The 17,795-nt window shown below is 67.3% G+C and overlaps 3 protein-coding genes across 4 annotated transcripts; all 3 read right to left on the reverse strand.

The window, feature by feature from the left end:
- Positions 1-622: 622 nt before the first annotated feature.
- LOC127465231 (intercellular adhesion molecule 2-like) lies at positions 623-3,221 on the reverse strand (the record flags this gene model as incomplete). The annotated part of the gene is made up of 4 exons (XM_051775726.1): positions 2,972-3,221; positions 1,764-2,045; positions 869-938; positions 623-825 (listed from the first exon to the last, which is right to left on the reverse strand). Coding segments are annotated over exons 1-4 (640 nt in total), but the record flags the coding sequence as incomplete, so codon positions are not given.
- Positions 3,222-3,330: 109 nt separating this feature from the next.
- On the reverse strand, positions 3,331-9,209 carry LOC127465230 (intercellular adhesion molecule 1-like). 2 transcript variants are annotated; one of them, XR_007901950.1, is made up of 7 exons: positions 7,744-8,455; positions 6,332-6,616; positions 5,934-6,248; positions 5,558-5,842; positions 4,952-5,197; positions 3,794-4,342; positions 3,331-3,514 (listed from the first exon to the last, which is right to left on the reverse strand). XR_007901950.1 is itself a non-coding variant. In XM_051775725.1 (6 exons), exons 1-6 carry the CDS (start codon positions 7,793-7,795, stop codon positions 4,089-4,091), a joined length of 1,437 nt encoding a protein of 478 aa, XP_051631685.1. In that variant the 5' UTR covers positions 7,796-9,209; the 3' UTR covers positions 3,586-4,088. The 2 variants fall into 2 exon arrangements, 1 of the variants encoding a protein (XP_051631685.1); XM_051775725.1 differs by lacking the exon at positions 3,331-3,514 and having other exon boundaries at positions 3,586-4,342; positions 7,744-9,209.
- A 3,407-nt stretch (positions 9,210-12,616) lies between these two features.
- LOC127465229 (39S ribosomal protein L4, mitochondrial-like) lies at positions 12,617-17,401 on the reverse strand (the record flags this gene model as incomplete). The annotated part of the gene is made up of 5 exons (XM_051775724.1): positions 12,617-13,380; positions 14,957-15,027; positions 16,259-16,368; positions 16,447-16,553; positions 17,284-17,401. Coding segments are annotated over 5 exons (570 nt in total), but the record flags the coding sequence as incomplete, so codon positions are not given.
- Between the last annotated feature and the right edge of the window lie 394 nt (positions 17,402-17,795).

Consider the following 17,795-nt stretch of genomic DNA (forward strand, 5'->3'; position numbering starts at 1 on the left):
TTTTTTGGTCTTGCAGGTGGTAGGGGAGGCCGTAGGGGGGACACCCTCCAGGACGCAGAGCACGACACCCGCCCCCCCAGCACCGCCACCAGCACCGGCACCAGCAGGGGAGAGCTGGGGTCCGCTGGAGGGGGGGCGGGGGGTCAGGGGGGCCGAGACCACCCTGGCCTGGGACCCCCGAGACCACCAGGACCCCCGAGACCTCCAGGACCCCCGAGACCTCCAGGACCCCCGAGACCACCCCGGCTGGGACCCCCGAGACCTCCAGGACCCCCGAGACCACCCCGGCCTGGGACCCCCGAGACCTCCAGGACCCCCGAGACCTCCAGGAGCACCAGGACCCCCCCCAAGATATGGGTCCTTCAGGACCCCTGAGACCCCCCCTCAGGACCACCCAGACCCCCAGGACCACCCACACCTCCGGGATCTCCTGGACCCCTGAGACCCCCCCAGGCCTCCCCCAGCCCCCGCAGGTGACAGGGACAACACCTGCGGGGTCCGGCGACCCTGTGACACCCCCCCACCCCCCTCCCAGCCCACCGGGACGAGCCGGTGGCCACAACCACAGCCGGAAAAACCCCCGGAAAACCCGCGGGAAGACCCCCGGGAAGCGCCGGCTTACCCCGGACCCTCAACGTGTGGGGCTCGGAGGTGACGCTGATGTTGGGGCCGAAGGGCGACAGGTCGAGCTGCGCCTCGCAGGTGACGTTCTGCCCGTCGTCCTGGGCCGCCGCCGTCAGCCCGTGGCTCACCCGCACCCTCCCGGGCCCGGCCCCGGCCCCCTCGAAGCTCCGGGCGCTCAGGACGCGGCGGCCCCGCCGCAGCCTCACCGTCAGGTTCCGCACGGGCGCGGCCCCGGCCACGGCACAGAGCAGCTCCCACGGCTGCCCCGCGGCCAGCGGGGGGCACCTCGGCCAGCTCCGGCCGCTCGGGGACATCTGGGGGGACACGGCGTGTCCGGGGGGGGGCCGGTTGGGGGGAAACGTCCAGGGGGGACAGGGGGCTACGCGGTATGTCCAGGGGTGTCAGGGGGGACACACGGGGTGTCCAGGGGTGGCAGGAGACATGGGGAGGCCAGGGGTGTCAGGGTAGACATGGCATGTCCAGGGGTCTCAGGGGACGGGAGTGTCCAGGGGGGCCGGGGGGGGAAACGTCCAGGGGGGACAGGGGGGGACACGGCATGTCCAGGGGTGTCAGGGGACACACGGGATGTCCAGGGGTGTCAGGGGACATGGGGGGGCCAGGGGGGCCGGGGGGAAAACGTCCAGGGGGGACACGGGGGCACATGGCATGTCCAGGGGTGTCCAGGGGACATGGGGGGGCCAGGGGTGTCAGGGGACATGGGGTGTCCAGAGGGGCCGGGGGGGGGGCACGTCCAGGGGTGCCAGGGGGAACACAGCATGTCCAGGGGTGTCAGGGGGGCACAGGGGGTGTCCAGAGGTGCCGGGGGGGACACGGTATGTCTGGGGGTCTCAGGGGACACGGGGTGTCCAGGGGGGGCGGGGGCACATGGGGGTGTCCAGGGGGGCACAGGGGGTGTCCAGGGCTGTCAGGGGGGACACGAGGTGTCCAGGGGTGTCGGGGGGGGGGGGACATGGGGTGTCCAGGGGTGCCAGGGGATACACAGCATTCCAGGGGTCCCAGGGGCACAGGGGGTGTCCAGGGGGGCACAGGGGGTGTCAGAGGACACACGAGGTGTCCAGGGGTGCCGGGGGTGCCCCCGGGGTGTCCGGGTGGGGCCCCCCCGAGCCCGCCGTGCTTACGGTAGATGACGAGCCGCACGTCCCTCCTCTCCCTCCTGCCGCCGCATGTGTAATAAACCTGCACGGGCCTCCCCTCGGTGACGTTGAGCAGCTCCAGCTCCACCTCCCCCGGTCTGTCCGACACCACCCGTTTGCTGTTGGCCGTTTCCATCCCCCCCGAGCCCGCCGAGTCGTTGCAGGTCGCCCTCAGCGTCAGCCGCAGGGACCCCCCGTGCTCCACCACCAGCACCTCCGGCTCCGTCCACAGCTCGAAGGAGGAGCCCAAGGAGGAGCCCCACGGCCCTGCCGGGACGAGCCGGGGGTCGGAATTCCAGGGGACCCTCCCTGGGGGTCACTGACACCGTCGGGAGGGGGTTGAGGGGGACCCCAGAGTTGTCCCATCCCAGCACAGCAAAAGGAAGGTCGAGGGGACCCCCGGGATCATCCCCATGCCCACCATGGTGGGGGAAGGTCGAGGGGACCCCCGGGATCACCCCCCATGCCCACCATGGTGAGGGAAGGCTGAGGGGACCCCCGGGATCACCCCCATCCCAGCACAGAGGGGGAAGGTCGAGGGGACCCCTGGGATCACCCCCATGCCCACCATGGTGGGGGAAGGTCGAGGGGACCCCCGGGATCACCCCCATGCCCACCATGGTGGGGGAAGGTCGAGGGGACCCCCGGGATCACCCCCATGCCAGCAGTTTTCCTGCCCCCCTGCCCTCCTGCCCCTGGATGGGGCGATTCTCCCCCCACCCACCCCCCTCCTGCCCCATCCCGGGGGTGGGATGAACTGGGAGGGGTGGGATGAGCTGGGAGGGGTGGGATGAGGGTGGGATGAGCTGGGATGCAGGTGGGATGGGTTGGGGTGAGGGTGAGATGAGGGTGGGACACGGGGAATGTCCCCACCCGGGTCAGGACGGAGGTGGGATGAGCTGGGACACACAGGATCGCCCCCGCCCCCAGGTGGGGATGGAGGTGGGACCCCCCAGGATGTGCCCCCCAGATCAGAATGGAGGTGGGACCCCCAGGGACCCCCAGACTGTCCCCCCCAGGTCAGGATGGAGATGGGACCCCCAGGGACCCCCCCAGGTTGTGTCCCCCAGGTGGGGATGGAGGTGGGACCCCCCAGGGACCCCCCAGGCTTTGTCCCCCAGGGACCCCCAGGTGCCCCCCCAGGGACCCCCCAGTGCGCCCCCAGGCTCAGGCCCCGCAGCCCCCCCACTCACCGCTCAGCAGCAGGAGCAGCCCGGGCAGGGCCCAGGCCGGGAGGACTCTCCAGGATCCCCTCCAGGATCCCCTCCAGGATCCCATCCCGGCTCCGGGCAGGGAACGGGGGACACGGGGACCCCCCACCGAGGCTCCGATCACCCCCCGATCCCGCTGCCCATCCCGGCTGGGCCCCCCCCAGTCCCTCGGGCCCCCCAAACCCTCTGGCCCCGCGTCCCTCGGCCTCGTCAGGGCCTCGTCAGGGCCTCGTCAGGGCCTCGTCAGGGCCGGAGGAAATGCTGGTGGCGGGAGGAAGGAACAGGGTGTGTGTGGGGAGCGGCGCATGCTCCCGCTCGGGGGGCCCGGAAAATCCCCCCCCATTGCCGAGCTGGGTCTCGCTCGGCGTTTGTGGCTTTATTACAGAACAGCAGCAGCTTCCACCCTGCCCGGTGGCTTCACGTCCCTCCTCGCCGGCTCCTCGCCCTCCTGCCGGCACCGAAATCCCGGGATTTCGCCCCACGTGTCCCACCTGGAGCTCCGAGACCCCCCCCCCCGGTGTCACCCTGGTGGGGGGGGCTCCGTCCACCCCAAAAACAGGTGAGGGTCAAGTTCGGAGCCGTCCCTGGAGATCCCCGGAGATCCAGGACACGGGGGGGTCGGTTGGATCCCACCATCCCAAATTCCCGGGATGCCCCCCCGGTGTCACCCTGGCGGGGGGGGGGGCTCCGGTCACCCCAAAACCAGGTGAGGGTCAAGTTCGGAGCCATCCCCGGAGATCCAGGACACGGGGGGTCGGTCGGATCTCACCATCCCAAATTCCCGGGATGCCCCTCTGGTGTCACCCTGGCGGGGGGGCTCCGGCCACCCCAAAACCAGGTGAGGGTCAAGTTCGGAGCCATCCCTGGAGATCCCCGGAGATCCAGGACACGGGGGGGTGGTTGGATCTCACCCTCCCAAATTCCCGGGATGCCCCCCCGGGCACATCCCGGCCCGGGAGCTGCCCCCCCTCTGTCCCGGGGACGCTCCCCCCGCAGAGCCACCACCCCGCCGCGGCTCCCGCTGTCCCCGTCCCCTCCCCGGGGCCCGTCCCGGGATGGGCAGGGGGGTTCCGGCCCCTCCACCGCCTCCTCCTCCCTCCTACGGAGCCCCGGGAGCGCCGGGAGGGTCGGGAGCGGCCCCGTTGAGCGCGGCCACCTCCCCGGAGCAGCCCGGGGGTCCCGCCCGCCCCATCTCCAGCTGCCGCCGCCGCCGCTCCTGCTGCTCCTGCAGCCGGTACTTCCCGATCTTCGTCCGCCTGTGGTGGATCCTGTGGCCCCCCAGGGCCAGGGCGGAGACCCCCAGCACCCCCAGCACCCCCAGCAGCACCGGCACCAGCACGTTGTGGTCCTGGTCTGGGGGGGGGAGAGAGGGGGTGGGGGGTCAGGGGGGCTGAGACCGCCAAGGGATGGGAGCCCCCGAGACCCCCCGGGAGCACCAGGGCCCCCCAGGACACTCGGATCCTTCAGGGTGCTGGAGACCACCCGGATTCCTGAGACCACCGGGATTCCTGAGACCCCCAGGATTCCTGAGACCACCGGGATTCCTGAGGGCCCCTGGAATCCTGAGACCCCTGAGAGCTCCAGGATCTCAGGACCACCAGGAGCCCCAACACCCCTAAGACCCTCCAGGACCTCTGAGACCCCCAGGACCATCACTGGTGCCCGGGACCACCAAGACCTCTGGGAACCCCAAAACCCCTAGACCGGGAGTCCCAAAAAATCCCTGAGACCCCCCCCCCGAACCTCCAGGAGTCCCCAAAAATCCCTGAGACCCCCCAGAACCTCCAGCAGCCCCCAAAAATCCTTGAGACCCCTCCAGAACTTCCAGGAGCGCCCAAAAATCCCTGAGGCCTCCCAGAACCTACAGGAGTCCCCAAAAATCCCTGAGACCCCTCAGAACGTGCAGGAATCCCCAAAAATCCCTGAGACCCCCCCGGAGCCCCCCGGGCCGCCCCCACTCACAGTGGACGTGGACGGTGACGCTTCTCTCGTCCCCGCCCAGGCTGTTCCCGGCCCGGCAGCGGTAGGTCCCGGCGTCCTCACGGGTGACGGGACGCGGAATTCCCGGCGGGAATCTCCGCCCGTCGTCCCTGGTACAGTTCACGTCGGGCCAGGGGTTGCCCCGAGCCCGGCACCGCAGGGTCTCCTCCCGCCCCTCGGTCCAGTTCTGCTGCCCGGGGCAGCCCCCGTCGTCCAACCGGGCTGGGGCTGCGGGAAGGGCCGGGGGGGACACCGGGTTAATTCCCGCCGGGAATTCTCCCCTCGGGAACGGGGACACCGCGTTAATTCCCGTCGGGAATTCTCCCCCTGGGGAACGGGGACACCGCGTTAATTCCCGCCGGGAATTCTCCCCCGAGCCGGAACGGGGACACCGCGTTAATTCCCGCCGGGAATTCTCCCCGAGCCGGAACGGGGACACCGCGTTAATTCCCGCCGGGAATTCCCCCTCGGGAACGGGGACACAGCGTTAATTCCCGCCGGGAATTCTCCCCTGGGGAACGGGGACACCGCGTGAACTCCCGCCGGGAATTCTGCCCCTCGGGAGCGGCGCCGGGGCCGCGCCCTCACCGTGGACGGCGATGCGGGTGGGATCGCTCCTCCGGGGGGGCCCGGGGGCCGGGGGGGCCCGGGCGGGCTCGGCCTCGCAGCTCAGCTCCATCCCGTCGTGTTCCTCGCCCACCGTCAGGTCGAAGTCCCGCGGGGACGGCGCCCACCCCTCCAGGACGCGGCTCTCGAGAAGGATCCGCACCTGGAAGTCGGTGCAGGCGTCGGGGGGCACCGAACAGCGCCCGCTGAGCGCCGTGCCCGCGGCCGGGGTGGTGCTGGACACGTTCAGCACCGGCTTGGGGACGTCTGCGGGTGACAGGGACGAGCGTCGGCGCTGCGGCCACAACCGCGGCCGGAAAAAAAACCCTGGAAAAACCCCTGGAAAGCAGCGGCTTACCACAGACCCGCAGCGTGCGGGGCTCGGAGGTGACGCTGATGTTGGGGCCGAAGGGCGACAGGTCGAGCTGCGCCTCGCAGGTGACGTTCTGCCCGTCGTCCTGGGCCGCCGCCGTCAGCCCGTGGCTCACCCGCACCCTCCCGGGCCCGGCCCCGGCCCCCTCGAAGCTCCGGGCGCTCAGGACGCGGCGGCCCCGCCGCAGCCTCACCGTCAGGTTCCGCACGGGCGCGGCCCCGGCCACGGCACAGAGCAGCTCCCACGGCTGCCCCGCGGCCAGCGGGGGCACCTCGGCCAGCTCCGGCCGCTCGGGGACATCTGGGGGGACACGGCGTGTCCAGGGGGGGCCGGGGGGGCACCCGGGCCGTGCGGGGGGGGCCCCCCGTGCCCGCCGCGCTTACGGTACACGATGAGCTGCACGTCCCTCTTCTCCCTCCTGCCCTCGCACGTGTAGTAGATGTAGGGGTTGCCCTTCCCCTCGGTGACGTTGAACAGCTCCAGCTCCACCTCTCCCGGCTTTACCGGCCGCGTTTTCTTCCTGTTGGCCGTTTCCATCCCCCCCGAGCCCGCCGAGTCGTTGCAGGTCGCCCTCAGCGTCAGCCGCAGGGACCCCCCGTGCTCCACCACCAGCACCTCCGGCTCCGTCCACAGCTCGAAGGAGGAGCCCAAGGAGGAGCCCCACGGCCCTGCCGGGACGAGCCGGGGGGTCGGAATTCCAGGGGACCCTCCCTGGGGGTCACTGACACCGTCAGGGGGGTGACGGGACCGCCCAGGACCGTCCCTGCCCTGGCACAGCATGGGGAAGGTTGAGGGGACCCCCGGGATCACCCCCATCCCAGCACGGAGGGGGAAGGTCGAGGGGACCCCCGGGATCACCCCCATCCCAGCACGGTGGGGGAAGGTCGAGGGGACCCCCGGGATCACCCCCATGCCCACCATGGTGGGGGAAGGTCGAGGGGACCCCCAGGTCCATCCCCACCCCTGTGTGCCAACGTTTTTCCAGCCAAACATCCCTGGCTGAGCTCGCCGGGGTGCAAAGGAAGCCCCCCAAGGTCCGGGGCAAAGCCCCCGAGATGAGGTGGAAGCCCCTGAGGTCCAAAGGAAGCCCCTCGAGATGCAGAAGAAGCCCCTCAGGCCACAGAGAAACCCCCCCAGGGTGAACGGGAAGCCCCTGAGGTCCACTGGAAGCCCCCCAAGGTGAGGAGGAAGCCCCTCGGGGTGCAAAGGAGGCCCCCCCAAACTGCCAAGGAAGCCCTTTGGAACTGTCGAGGAAGGTCCCCGAGGTGCTGAGGAAGCCCCCGAGGAGCTGAGGAAGCCCCCGAGGTCCCGAGGAAGCCCCCCGGGCTGAGTCAGTGCCCCGGGCCGGGGGATTCCCCGGGAGCGCTGTGACTTCCCCCCCCCCCCTTGAGGGGAACCGTCCTGCCCTTTCCCGGAATAACCGCGCCAGGAAGGGAGGGAGGAAAAAAAAATTCCCGCTGATTCCAGGGATTTCGCAAGGACAAACATTCCCGGCTCGGCCCCGCGGGGGCGAAGGCCGGGGGGAGAGGGGGGGTGTGGGACAGCTCTGGGACCCCCATCCCGGCCCCCCCCGGGCCCGGGGACAGGGCGGGGATGGGGACACGCGTGTGACGCGCCCGCGGTGACAAAGGTCGCGCCGGTGACATGCGACGACACGCGACAACACGCGACAACACGCGTGTCGCGCCAAGGATGCGTCCGGGGGGAGCTCCAGATCCCGGGGGGGCTCCAGGTCCCCGTCACCCCCCCCGGGGCCACCCCCGCTGTCCCCCCGTGTCCCCCCGTGTCCCCTCACCTGCGATGGCCCCGAGGGTGCCCAGGAGCAGCGACAGCAGCGCGGGGTTCATGATCCCGGGGGGACCCCCGGCCCCGGGCGGGCTCGGTCCTGCGGGAGCGCCGGGATGGAGCCGGGATCGTTGGGAACGCCGGGATGGGCCGGGATCGTCGGGAACGCCGGGATGGAACCGGGATCGTTGGGAGCGCCGGGATGGAACCGGGATCGTTGGGAACGCCGGGATGGAACCGGGATCGTTGGGAGCGCCGGGATGGAACCGGGATCGTTGGGAACGCCGGGATGGGCCGGGATCGTTGGGAACGCCGGGATGGAGCCGGCGGGGATCGCTGGGATCGCCCGGTTCGGGGTCTCTGGGATGGGTCCGGGGCACGGGGAAGGGGGTCGGTTCGGGGGCTCTGCGAGCACCGGGAAGGGTCCGGTCCGGCTTCCCGGGATGGATCAGTTCAGACACTCCCCGGGAGCACCGGGAAGGGTCCGGTCGGGATGTCGGGGAATGATCCGATGGAGATCCCCGGGGTGGATCAGTTCGGGCTCTCCGGGAGCACCGAGATGGATCCAGTCGGGCTCTCCGGGATCGGTGGGTTCGGGCCCTCCGGGAGCACCGGGATGGATCCAGTCGGGCTCTCCGGGATCGGTGGGTTCGGGCTCTCCGGGAGCACCGGGAAGGGTCCGGTCGCGCTCTCCGGGATGGATCAGTTGAGGCTCTCCGGGATCACTGGGATGGATCCAGCGGGACCGGTTGAGGTCCCCGGGAAGGGCCCGCTCGGACTTTCCGGGACCCCTCGGTTCGGGCTCCCCGGGGTCGATCCCAGGGGGCTCCCCGGGGTCGGTCGGTTCAGGCTCTGCGGGGCTCCGCTGGCACCCCCGGCCCGGGCGGGGGTCTCGGGGTGGTCTCTGGGTGTTCCCGCGCCCTCCGTCCGTCGGTCCGTCCGTCGGTCTCCGCTCGGTGCCGCCGGGGGCGGTGCTTTATCGGCCCGGCCCCGCCCAGCCCGTCCCTCCCCCGGGGAATTCCGGGGCCGAGGGGACTTCGCGACGGGATCCCCCCGCGGCGGCGGCCCCGGGGCCGGAGGGGCTTCCCGGGGGGGGGTCCTGCCCCCTCCTGCCCCTCCTGCCCCGTCCCAGGGCGGTTCTCCCTCCTCCTGCCCCGGGGTGGGGCGGTTTTCCTGCCCCGTTCCCCTCCTGCCCCATCCCGGGGCAACTCTCCTGCCCCTCCGCGCTCCCCCCCCAGTGTCACACGGCTGTCACCCGCCCGTGGGTGGCTCTGCTGGGTGACGGTGTCACCCCCGGGGGGGGGGGTCACAGCTCCGGCTTCCTCTTTTTTGGTGCCTTTCTGACGTGAGGGAATTTTTGTCACCGCCGGAACTGTGGGAACGAGGGGCGGAGAGACCCCAGGGGGGCATCGCGGCCCCCCGGGAGCTGCCAACCCCCCCTGTCCCCGATGGCCCCAGGATGTCCCAGCCTCGGGGACCCCCATCCCTGGTGTCCCCGGGGTGGTCCCATCCCCAGGGACACCCATCCCTGATGTCCTCAGGGTGGTCCCTGATGGCCCCAAGATGATCCCCGATGTCCCCAGGGTGTCCCATCCCCAGAGACCCCCATCCCTGATGTCCCCACTGCGCTGTCCCCTCCGTTGGTGGCACCCAGCCCTGTCCCCAGCCCTGTCCCCCCTCCTGTGGCCGCCGGGCCGTCGCCACCGCGGCTGCAGAGGGAAGTCCGGTGCCATTGTCCCGGTGCCATTGTCCCGGCCCCGGCCTTTCACTTCTGCTCCCGGTGCCACATTCCCACCCCCGGGGGCAGAGGGACAGCGGGACAGCGGGACAGTCCCTCCCTCTCCGTGGGGGCCGCTGCCAAGGCCATTCCCAGGTGGATCGTCCCTGTCCGTCGTGTTGGGAACTCCAGGAATGTCGGGAACGCCGGGAATGCCGCTGGCCTTGGTCGGGCTCCAGCCGGGACGAGGCTCCCGCGGAGATCCCGGATCCCTTATCCTGGATCCCTTATCCCGGCTCCCTTATCCCAGCTCCCTTATCCCAGATCCCTTATCCCCGATCCCTTATCCCGGCTCCCTTATCCCGGCTCCCTTATCCCCGATCCCTTATCCTGGATCCCTTATCCTGGATCCCTTACCCCGGCTCCCTTATCCCGGCTCCCTTATCCTGGATCCCTTATCCTGGATCCCTTATGCCGGCTCCCTTATCCTGGATCCCTTATCCTGGATCCCTTATTCCCGATCCCTTATCCTGGATCCCTTATCCCGGCTCCCTTATCCTGGATCCCTTATCCTGGATCCCTTATGCCGGCTCCCTTATCCTGGATCCCTTATCCTGGATCCCTTATTCCCGATCCCTTATCCCCGATCCCTTATCCCGGCTCCCTTATCCTGGATCCCTTATCCTGGATCTCTTATCCCGGATCCCTTATCCCGGCTCCCTTATCGCGGATCCCTTATCCCGGCTCTGTTATCCCGGATCCCTTATCCCGGATCCCTTATCCCCAATCCCTTATCCCGGATCCCTTATCCCGGATCCCTTATCCTGGATCCCTTATCCTGGATCCCTTATCCTGGATCCCTTATCCCGGCTCCCTTATCCTGGCTCCCTTATCCCGGATCCCTTATCCCCGATCCCTTATCCCGGCTCCCTTATCCTGGATCCCTTATCCTGGCTCCCTTATCCCGGATCCCTTATCCCCGATCCCTTATCCAGGCTCCGTTATCCCGGATCCCTTATCCCCGATCCCTTATCCCTGATCCCTTATCCCGGATCCCTTATCCCCGATCCCTTATCCCTGATCCCTTATCCCTGATCCCTTATCCCGGATCCCTTATCCCCGATCCCTTATCCCTGATCCCTTATCCCTGATCCCTTATCCCGGATCCCTTCTCGTGCCCTGACCTTCCCGGCTCCGGGAGCACCGGGGTGGGATGGGAGGACGGGGGGGGACAGGGGGCAATAGGGGGGACAGGGGGGACAGGGGGGGACAGGGACACAGAGGGGGATTGGCAGGGATGGGAGGACGGGGACGTGGGGACAGAACGGCACAGGGACACGGGGGATGGATGGGGAGGGACATTTGGGACGCGGGGGTGGAGTGACAGGGACAACAAGGACAGAGGGGACAGGGACAGGGGGGACAGGGACAGAGGGGACAGGGACAGAGGGGACAGGGACAGGGGGGACAGGGACGGGGGGACAGGGACAGGGATGGGAGGACACAGGGATGGATCGCCAGGGATGTGGGAACAGGGACACAGGATCAGGAGGTGGATTAGGAGGGACGGGGGGAGGGTGACACGGGGACGGGGACACGGGGACGGGGGGAGAGGGACAGAGGGGACAGGGACAGGGGGGACAGGGACACGGGGACAGGGGGGACAGGGACAGGGGGGACAGGGACAGGAGGACAGGGACACAGGGACAGGTCGGTGCCAGCGCTGACTCAGCAGGCGCGGCCCCAGCGCGGGCCGTGGCCCGGGGCCAGCGTCCCCCCCGTGCCATTGTCCCCTCCTCTCGTGCCATTGTCCCCTCCCCCCGTGCCATTGTCCCCTCCTCTCCTGCCATTGTCCCCTCCTCTCGTGCCATTGTCCCCTCCCCCCGTGCCATTGTCCCCTCCTCTCGTGCCATTGTCCCCTCCCTCCTCTCGTTCCATTGTCCCCCCCTCTCGTGCCATTGTCCCCTCCCGCCACCGCTCCGGTCCCCTCTGACCCCGCGGCAGCCGCGGCGTTTCCTGTCGCGTGTCCCCCCGTGTCACCGTGTCCCCAGGGCTGTCCCCCTGTCCTGCTGTCTGTCCCCTTCTCCCCTGTCCCGGGGTGTCCCCAGTGCTGTCCCCCTGTCCCGGGATGTGTCCCCCTGTCCCGGGGTGTCCCCAGTGCTGTCCCCCTGTCCTGCTGTCTGTCCCCTTCTCCCCTGTCCCGGGGTGTCCCCAGGGCTGTCCCCCTGTCCTGCTGTCTGTCCCCTTCTCCCCTGTCCCGGGATGTGTCCCCCTGTCCCCTGTCCTGCCGTGTCCCCACCAGTGTCCCCGACCCCATTTGTGACCCCATTTGTGCCCCCCCCCCCCCGGTATCCCTCATTTTTCCCCCCCGGGTGTGCCCGAAAACGGGCCCGGACCCGTCCCGGCCTTTCCCCCCCCCGGGATCTGTGCCCGGACCTGTCCCGGCCTTTCCCCCCCCCCGGGATCTGTGCCCGGACCCGGCGCCCCGCCCGGAAAACCGGGAAAAGGTGGGAAAACCCCCCCGGGAGCGGCACCTCCGAGGGGCTCCGGGCCCGGGAACGGCCGCGGGTCCCCCCCCGACCCCCCAATTGGGGCTCCAGCCCCCCCCCCCCAGCACAGGTAGATCCAGCCCCCACTTCCCAAATTCTTCCCAGGATATTCCCAAACAAACCCCGTTGCTCCCACACCAGCACCCCCTGGACCCCAAAACCAGCCCCGGGGGGGCACCGGGGCCCCCCTTGGGATCCCCAGAATTCCCCCCGGGATGCCCCAAACCCCCTCCTAAAGCAACACCCCCCCCCCAAGGTCCTGGAATTCCCAGATTTCCCCCTGGGGAAGGCCGGGAGTGGAGGGGAAGCCCCGGGTTATTCCCGGGGGGGGCCAGCAGGGTCGGTGCCCCCCCCAGATTCCCGAGGGATTTGGGATCCGGTGACTCAGGGTCGGCTTTTCCTGCATTTCCTTCTCTTCCCCCCCCCCCCCCTCCCCCCCTTCCCGGCCGGAATCCGGGATGGGGGACACGGAAAAGGGTTGGAATTAAGGGGGGGGGGCTGGAAATGGGGTGGAATAAAGGGGGTCCCAAAAGGAGGTGGAAGCAACACCCCCCAAACCCCCCCAAAATTAAACCCAGAGCCGTGAAAAAAATCCCTTTAATGTCACACCCCCAAAATCCCCCCTCTGGGGGACAAATCCTGCCCTGGGGGGGCTGGATCCCACTTGGAGGGGCTGGATCCCACCCGGGGGGGGTCTCCTCCCACCCAGGGGGGGTTCTGGGAAGTCCCTGTAGGGCTTGGAGAAGGGATATAGGGCCGAGTATGGGGTGTTGTGTCACAGCCCCCCCAAAATCCCTTCCCGGGGGGACAGGGGACAAATCCTGCTTTGGGGGGGGGTGGATCCCATCTGGGGGGGTGGATCCTATTCAGGGGGTCTCACCCCCCCAGGGGGGGCTCGGGGAGGTCCCTGTAGGGTTTGGAGAAGGGGTACAGGGGGCTGTAACGGGTGTTGTGTCACAGCCCCCCCAAAATCCCTTCCCGGGGGATGGGGGCTGGATCCTGCTTTGGGGGGGGGGTTTAACCCACCCAGGGGGTCTCACCCCCCCAGGAAGGTCTCAGGGAGGTCCCTGTAGGGTTTGGAGAAGGGGTACAGGGGGCTGTAACAGGTGTTGTGTCACAGCCCCCCCCAAAATCCCTTCCCGGGGGGACAGGGGACAAATCCTGCCCAAGGAGGGGCTGGATCCCATCTGGGGGGGGTGGATCCTATTCAGGGGGTCTCACCCCCCCAGGGGGGGCTCGGGGAGGTCCCTGTAGGGTTTGGAGAAGGGGTACAGGGGGCTGTAACGGGTGCTGTGCCACAGCAGGCGCCGCTCCAGGAACGTCACCGTGTCCAGGGTCAGCACCAGCGTCTCGTGTTTCAGGAGGCTGTGCACGTTCAGCCCTGCAGGGGGGGGGGTTTGGGGGGCTCAGGGGGGGCCAGGGGAGAGACCCCCCCCAGCAGCCCCCACAGGGGACCCGCCCGGCCCCAAATCCGGGCAGAGAAACCAAAAAATCCCGTCAGGAAATCAAAAAAAAAAACGGTCGGAAAAGCCAAAAAAAATCAGGCAGAGAACCCCAAAAATGGGGTCAGAGAACCCCAAAAATGTGGTCAGAGAACCCCAAAAATCTGGTCAAAAAATTCAGTCAGAGAAGCTTAAAAAAAATCAGTCAGAGAACCCCAAAAATGTGGTCAGAGAACACAAAAAATGTGGTCAGAGAACCCCAAAAATCTGGTCAAAAAATTCAGTCAGAGGAACTAAAAAAAATCAGTCAGAGAACCCCAAAAATGTGGTCAGAGAACCCCAAAAATGTGGTCAGAGAACCCCAAAAATCTGGTCAAAAAATTCAGCCAGAGGAACTAAAAAAAATCAGTCAGAGAACCCCAAAAAAACCAGTCAGAAAACCCAAAAAATCTGGTCAAAAAAAGTGGTCAGAAAACCCCCCAAAAATACGATCAGAGAACTCCAAAAATGTGGACAGAGAATCCCAAAAATGTCGTCAAAAAATTCAGTCAGAGAAGCTAAAAAAAAATCAGTCAGAGAACCCCAAAAAAATCAGTCAGAGAACCCCAAAAAAATCAGTCAGAGAACCCCAAAAAAATCAGTCAGAGAACCCCCAAAAAACCAGCCAGAAAACCCAAAAAATTGGGTCAAAAAAAGTGGTCAGAAAACCCCCCAAAAATACAGTCAGAGAAACCCCCCAAAAAATCTGGTCAGAAAACCCCAAAAAATCAGTCAGAGAACCCCAAAATCTGCTCAAAAAAACTTGGTCAGAGGACCCAAAAAAATCTGGCCAAAGAACCCAAAAACCCAGTCAGAGAACCCCAAAAAATCTGGTCAAAAAAACCTGGTCAGAAAAGCCCAAACAAATCAGTCAGAGAAGGCCCCAAAAATGTGGTCAGAGAACCCCAAAAATCTGGTCAGAAAACCCCCCAAAAAATCAGTCTGAGAACCCAAAAATCTGCTCAAAAAAAATCTGGTCAGAGAACACAAAAAAAAATCTGGTTGAAGAACCCAAAAATCGGGTCAGAGAACCCAAAAAATCAGGTCAGAAAACCCCAAATAGTCCATCAGAGAACCCTGAGGGTCTCTGGGGCAGTTTTGGGGTCTCTGGGGGGATTTTGGGGATCTCTGGGGCAGTTTTGGGGTCTCTGAGGCAGTTTTGGGGTCTCTGGGGCAGTTTTGGGGTCTCTGGGTGGTTTTGGGGTCTCTGAGGTAGTTTTGGGCTCTCTGGGGTGGTTTTGGGGTCCCTGGGGGGTTTTGGGCTCTCTGGGGCAGTTTTGGGGTCTCTGGGGGGTTTTGGGGTCCCTGGCGGGGTTTTGGGGCTTCAGGGGGTGTTTCTGGGGTCCCTGGGGGGTTTTGGGGTCTCTGGGGCAGTTTTGGGGTCTCTGGGTGGTTTTGGAGCCTCAGGGGGTGTTTCTGGGGGCCCTGTGGGGGTTTTGGGGTCTCAGGGGGTGGTTTTGGGGGCCCCAAACTCACCCAGGGCGGGGATGAGGGTGATGGTTTTGAGCTCCCGGGCTGCAGCGCTGATGTTCTCCGGGAACTCATTCCTGGGGGGAAAAAACCAGGATTTGGGGATCTTGAAAGCCTCAAATCAGGGAGGGGGGTCCCCAAAGTGTCCCCGGGGGGTTCCTGGACAGCCCAAATTCAGGGGGGTCCCCAAAGTGTCCCCGGGGGGTCCCTGGACAGCCCAAATTCAGGGGGGTCCCCAGAGTGTCCCCATTTCCTCAGAAACCCCAAAATCAGGGACAGCTGGTCCCAGGGTGTCCCCACACCCCAGACACCCTGTCCCCCTGTCCCCGGGGGGTCCCCAAGTGTCCCCCAGCCTGTCCCCAGTGTCCTCCTGTCCCCAGAGTGTCCCCTCTGTCCCCAGGTTGTCCCTCCTGTCCCCAAGTGTCCCCCCTGTCCCCCCTGTCCCCAGAGTGTCCCCCCTGTCCCCAGGGTGTCCCCTCTGTCCCCAGTGTCCTCCTGTCCCCAAGGTGTCCCCTCTGTCCCCAGTGTCCTCCTGTCCCCAGAGTGTCCCCAGGCTGTCCCCCTGTCCCCAGAGTGTCCCCCCTGTCCCCCCCTGTCCCCCCTGTCCCCCTCACACGTCCACGAGGAGCACGGAGTGTCCCCAGAGTGTCCCCCCCCTGTCCCCAGAGTGTCCCCCCCTGTCCCCAGAGTGTCCCCAGGCTGTCCCCCTGTCCCCAGAGTGTCCCCCTGTCCCCAGAGTGTCCCCAGGCTGTCCCCCTGTCCCCAGTTTGTCCCCCCTGTCCCCAGGCTGTCCCCCCTGTCCCCAGTTTGTCCCCCCTGTCCCCCTGTCCCCCTCACACGTCCACGAGGAGCACGGAGTGTCCCCAGGCTGTTCCCCCTGTCCCCCGAGTGTCCCCCGAGTGTCCCCAGAGTGTCCCCCCTGTCCCCCCCTGTCCCCCCCTGTCCCCCTGTCCCCCCTCACACGTCCACGAGGAGCACGGAGTGTCCCCAGGCTGTCCCCCTGTCCCCAGAGTGTCCCCAGAGTGTCCCCCCTGTCCCCCCTGTCCCCAGTTTGTCCCCCCTGTCCCCCCTGTCCCCCCTGTCCCCAGTTTGTCCCCCCTGTCCCCCCTGTCCCCCCTGTCCCCAGTTTGTCCCCCCTGTCCCCCCCTGTCCCCCCCTGTCCCCCCTGTCCCCAGTTTGTCCCCCCTGTCCCCCTCACACGTCCACGAGGAGCACGGAGTGTCCCCAGAGTGTCCCCCTGTCCCCAGAGTGTCCCCAGGCTGTCCCCCTGTCCCCCCTGTCCCCAAAGTGTCCCCCTGTCCCCCTCACACGTCCACGAGGAGCACGGAGTGTCCCCAGTGCCGGTGCTGGGCCAGCTCCAGGAGGTACCGGGGGTCACTCGTGGGCATCTCCAGGTCCTCCACCACGTGCAGGTTGTCCTGGGGGGGCACAGGGGGGGCTGGCACCGCGTCCCCAACACCCCCAGACCCCCCCAGACCCCCCCAGACCCCCCTGACCTGCATGAGCTTGACGGTGAGGGCCACCTTGAGCCCCAGCACCCGAACCTTCATGGGCAGCATGTAGAAATAGCTGGTGGGGCCCCGGGGCCCGTGGGCAATGCCCCCTGAAAGGAGGGCAGGGGGGCTCAGGGGGGGAGCACGGCCCCCCCCAGGGGTGCCAGAGCCCCCCAAAAAAATGGACTCACCCCCCCTCCAGACGGGTGACTGGATACTGCCATGCTGTGCCCACCCTGTGCCCTTCTGGGGGTCCCAAAATCCCCCCCCAAAAGGACTCACCCCCCCCTCCAGATGGGGTGACCTGATGGTACCGTGTCACACCCACCCTGTGCCCCCCTGGGGGTCCCAAAATCCCCCCAAAGGGACTCACCCCCCCTCCAGATGGGGTGACCTGATGGTACCGTGTCACACCCACCCTGTGCCCCCCTGGGGGTCCCAAAATCCCCCCCCCAAAGGGACTCACCCCCCCTCCAGATGGGGGACCTGATGCTGCCGTGCTGTGCCCACCCCGTGCCCTTCTAGGGGTCCCAAAATCCCCCCAAAAAAGGGACTCACCCCTCCTCCAGATGGGGGGCCTGATGCTGTCATGCCACACCCACCCTGTGCCCACCCCGTGCCCTTCTGGGGGTCCCAAAATCCCCCCAAAGGGACTCACCCCCCCTCCAGATGGGGGACCTGATGCTGCCGTGCCGGGCCCTCCCCGTGCCCCCCTGGGGGTCCCAAAATCCCCCCAAAAAGGGACTCACCCCCCCTCCAGATGGGGGACCTGATGCTGCCGTGTCACACCCCCCCTCATACCCCCCCTGGGGGTCCCAAAATCCCCCCAAAGGGACTCACCCCCCCTCCAGATGGGGGACCTGATGCTGCCGTGCCGGGCCCTCCCCGTGCCCTTCTGCCTCCAGGGTTTGCGGCCCCCCCCCCTCACCTCGGCGCGGGTCTTCACCCTGGCATAGCTCTGGGGGGCACGGGGGGGGCACAGGGGGGGTCTGGGGTCACCCCAGAGCCCCCCCCAGGCTGCCCAGCACAGGGGCAGGGCACAGGGGGGGCATTGAGGGGAGGGCGGGGGGGGTGACCCCCTACACACACCCTGGGGGTTTTGGGGAACTCCCAGACCCCCCCTGTGCACCCCCCGAATGGTTCCCTGCACCCCCAGACCCCCATTTGCACCCCCAGGCCCCCATTTGCACCCCCAGACCCCCATTTGCACCCCCAGGCCCCCATTTGCACCCCCAGACCCCCATTTGCACCCCCAGACTCCCCTTTTTACTCCCCAAACCCCCTCTTTTCCCCCTCCAATCCCCTTTTTCCCCCCCAACCCCCCCTTTCCCCCCCCAAACCCCCTCTTTATC

Source organism: Manacus candei, unplaced genomic scaffold (genome assembly GCF_025592945.1).
Source record: "Manacus candei isolate 608988 ecotype Guabito, Panama unplaced genomic scaffold, ASM2559294v1 h1tg000343l, whole genome shotgun sequence".
NCBI lineage: Eukaryota > Metazoa > Chordata > Aves > Passeriformes > Pipridae > Manacus > Manacus candei.

Bases quoted from the DNA above. Each gene is read 5' to 3' on its own strand.
- LOC127465230 (XM_051775725.1), bottom strand. From the start codon at position 7,795: ATGAACCCCGCGCTGCTGTCGCTGCTCCTGGGCACCCTCGGGGCCATC. The intron at 6,249-6,331 runs GTAAGCGCGGCG...GTGTCCCCCCAG, and splicing joins CGTGCAGCTCATCGTGTACC to ATGTCCCCGAGCGGCCGGAG. The intron at 5,198-5,557 runs GTGAGGGCGCGG...CCCTTCCCGCAG, and splicing joins CACCCGCATCGCCGTCCACG to CCCCAGCCCGGTTGGACGAC.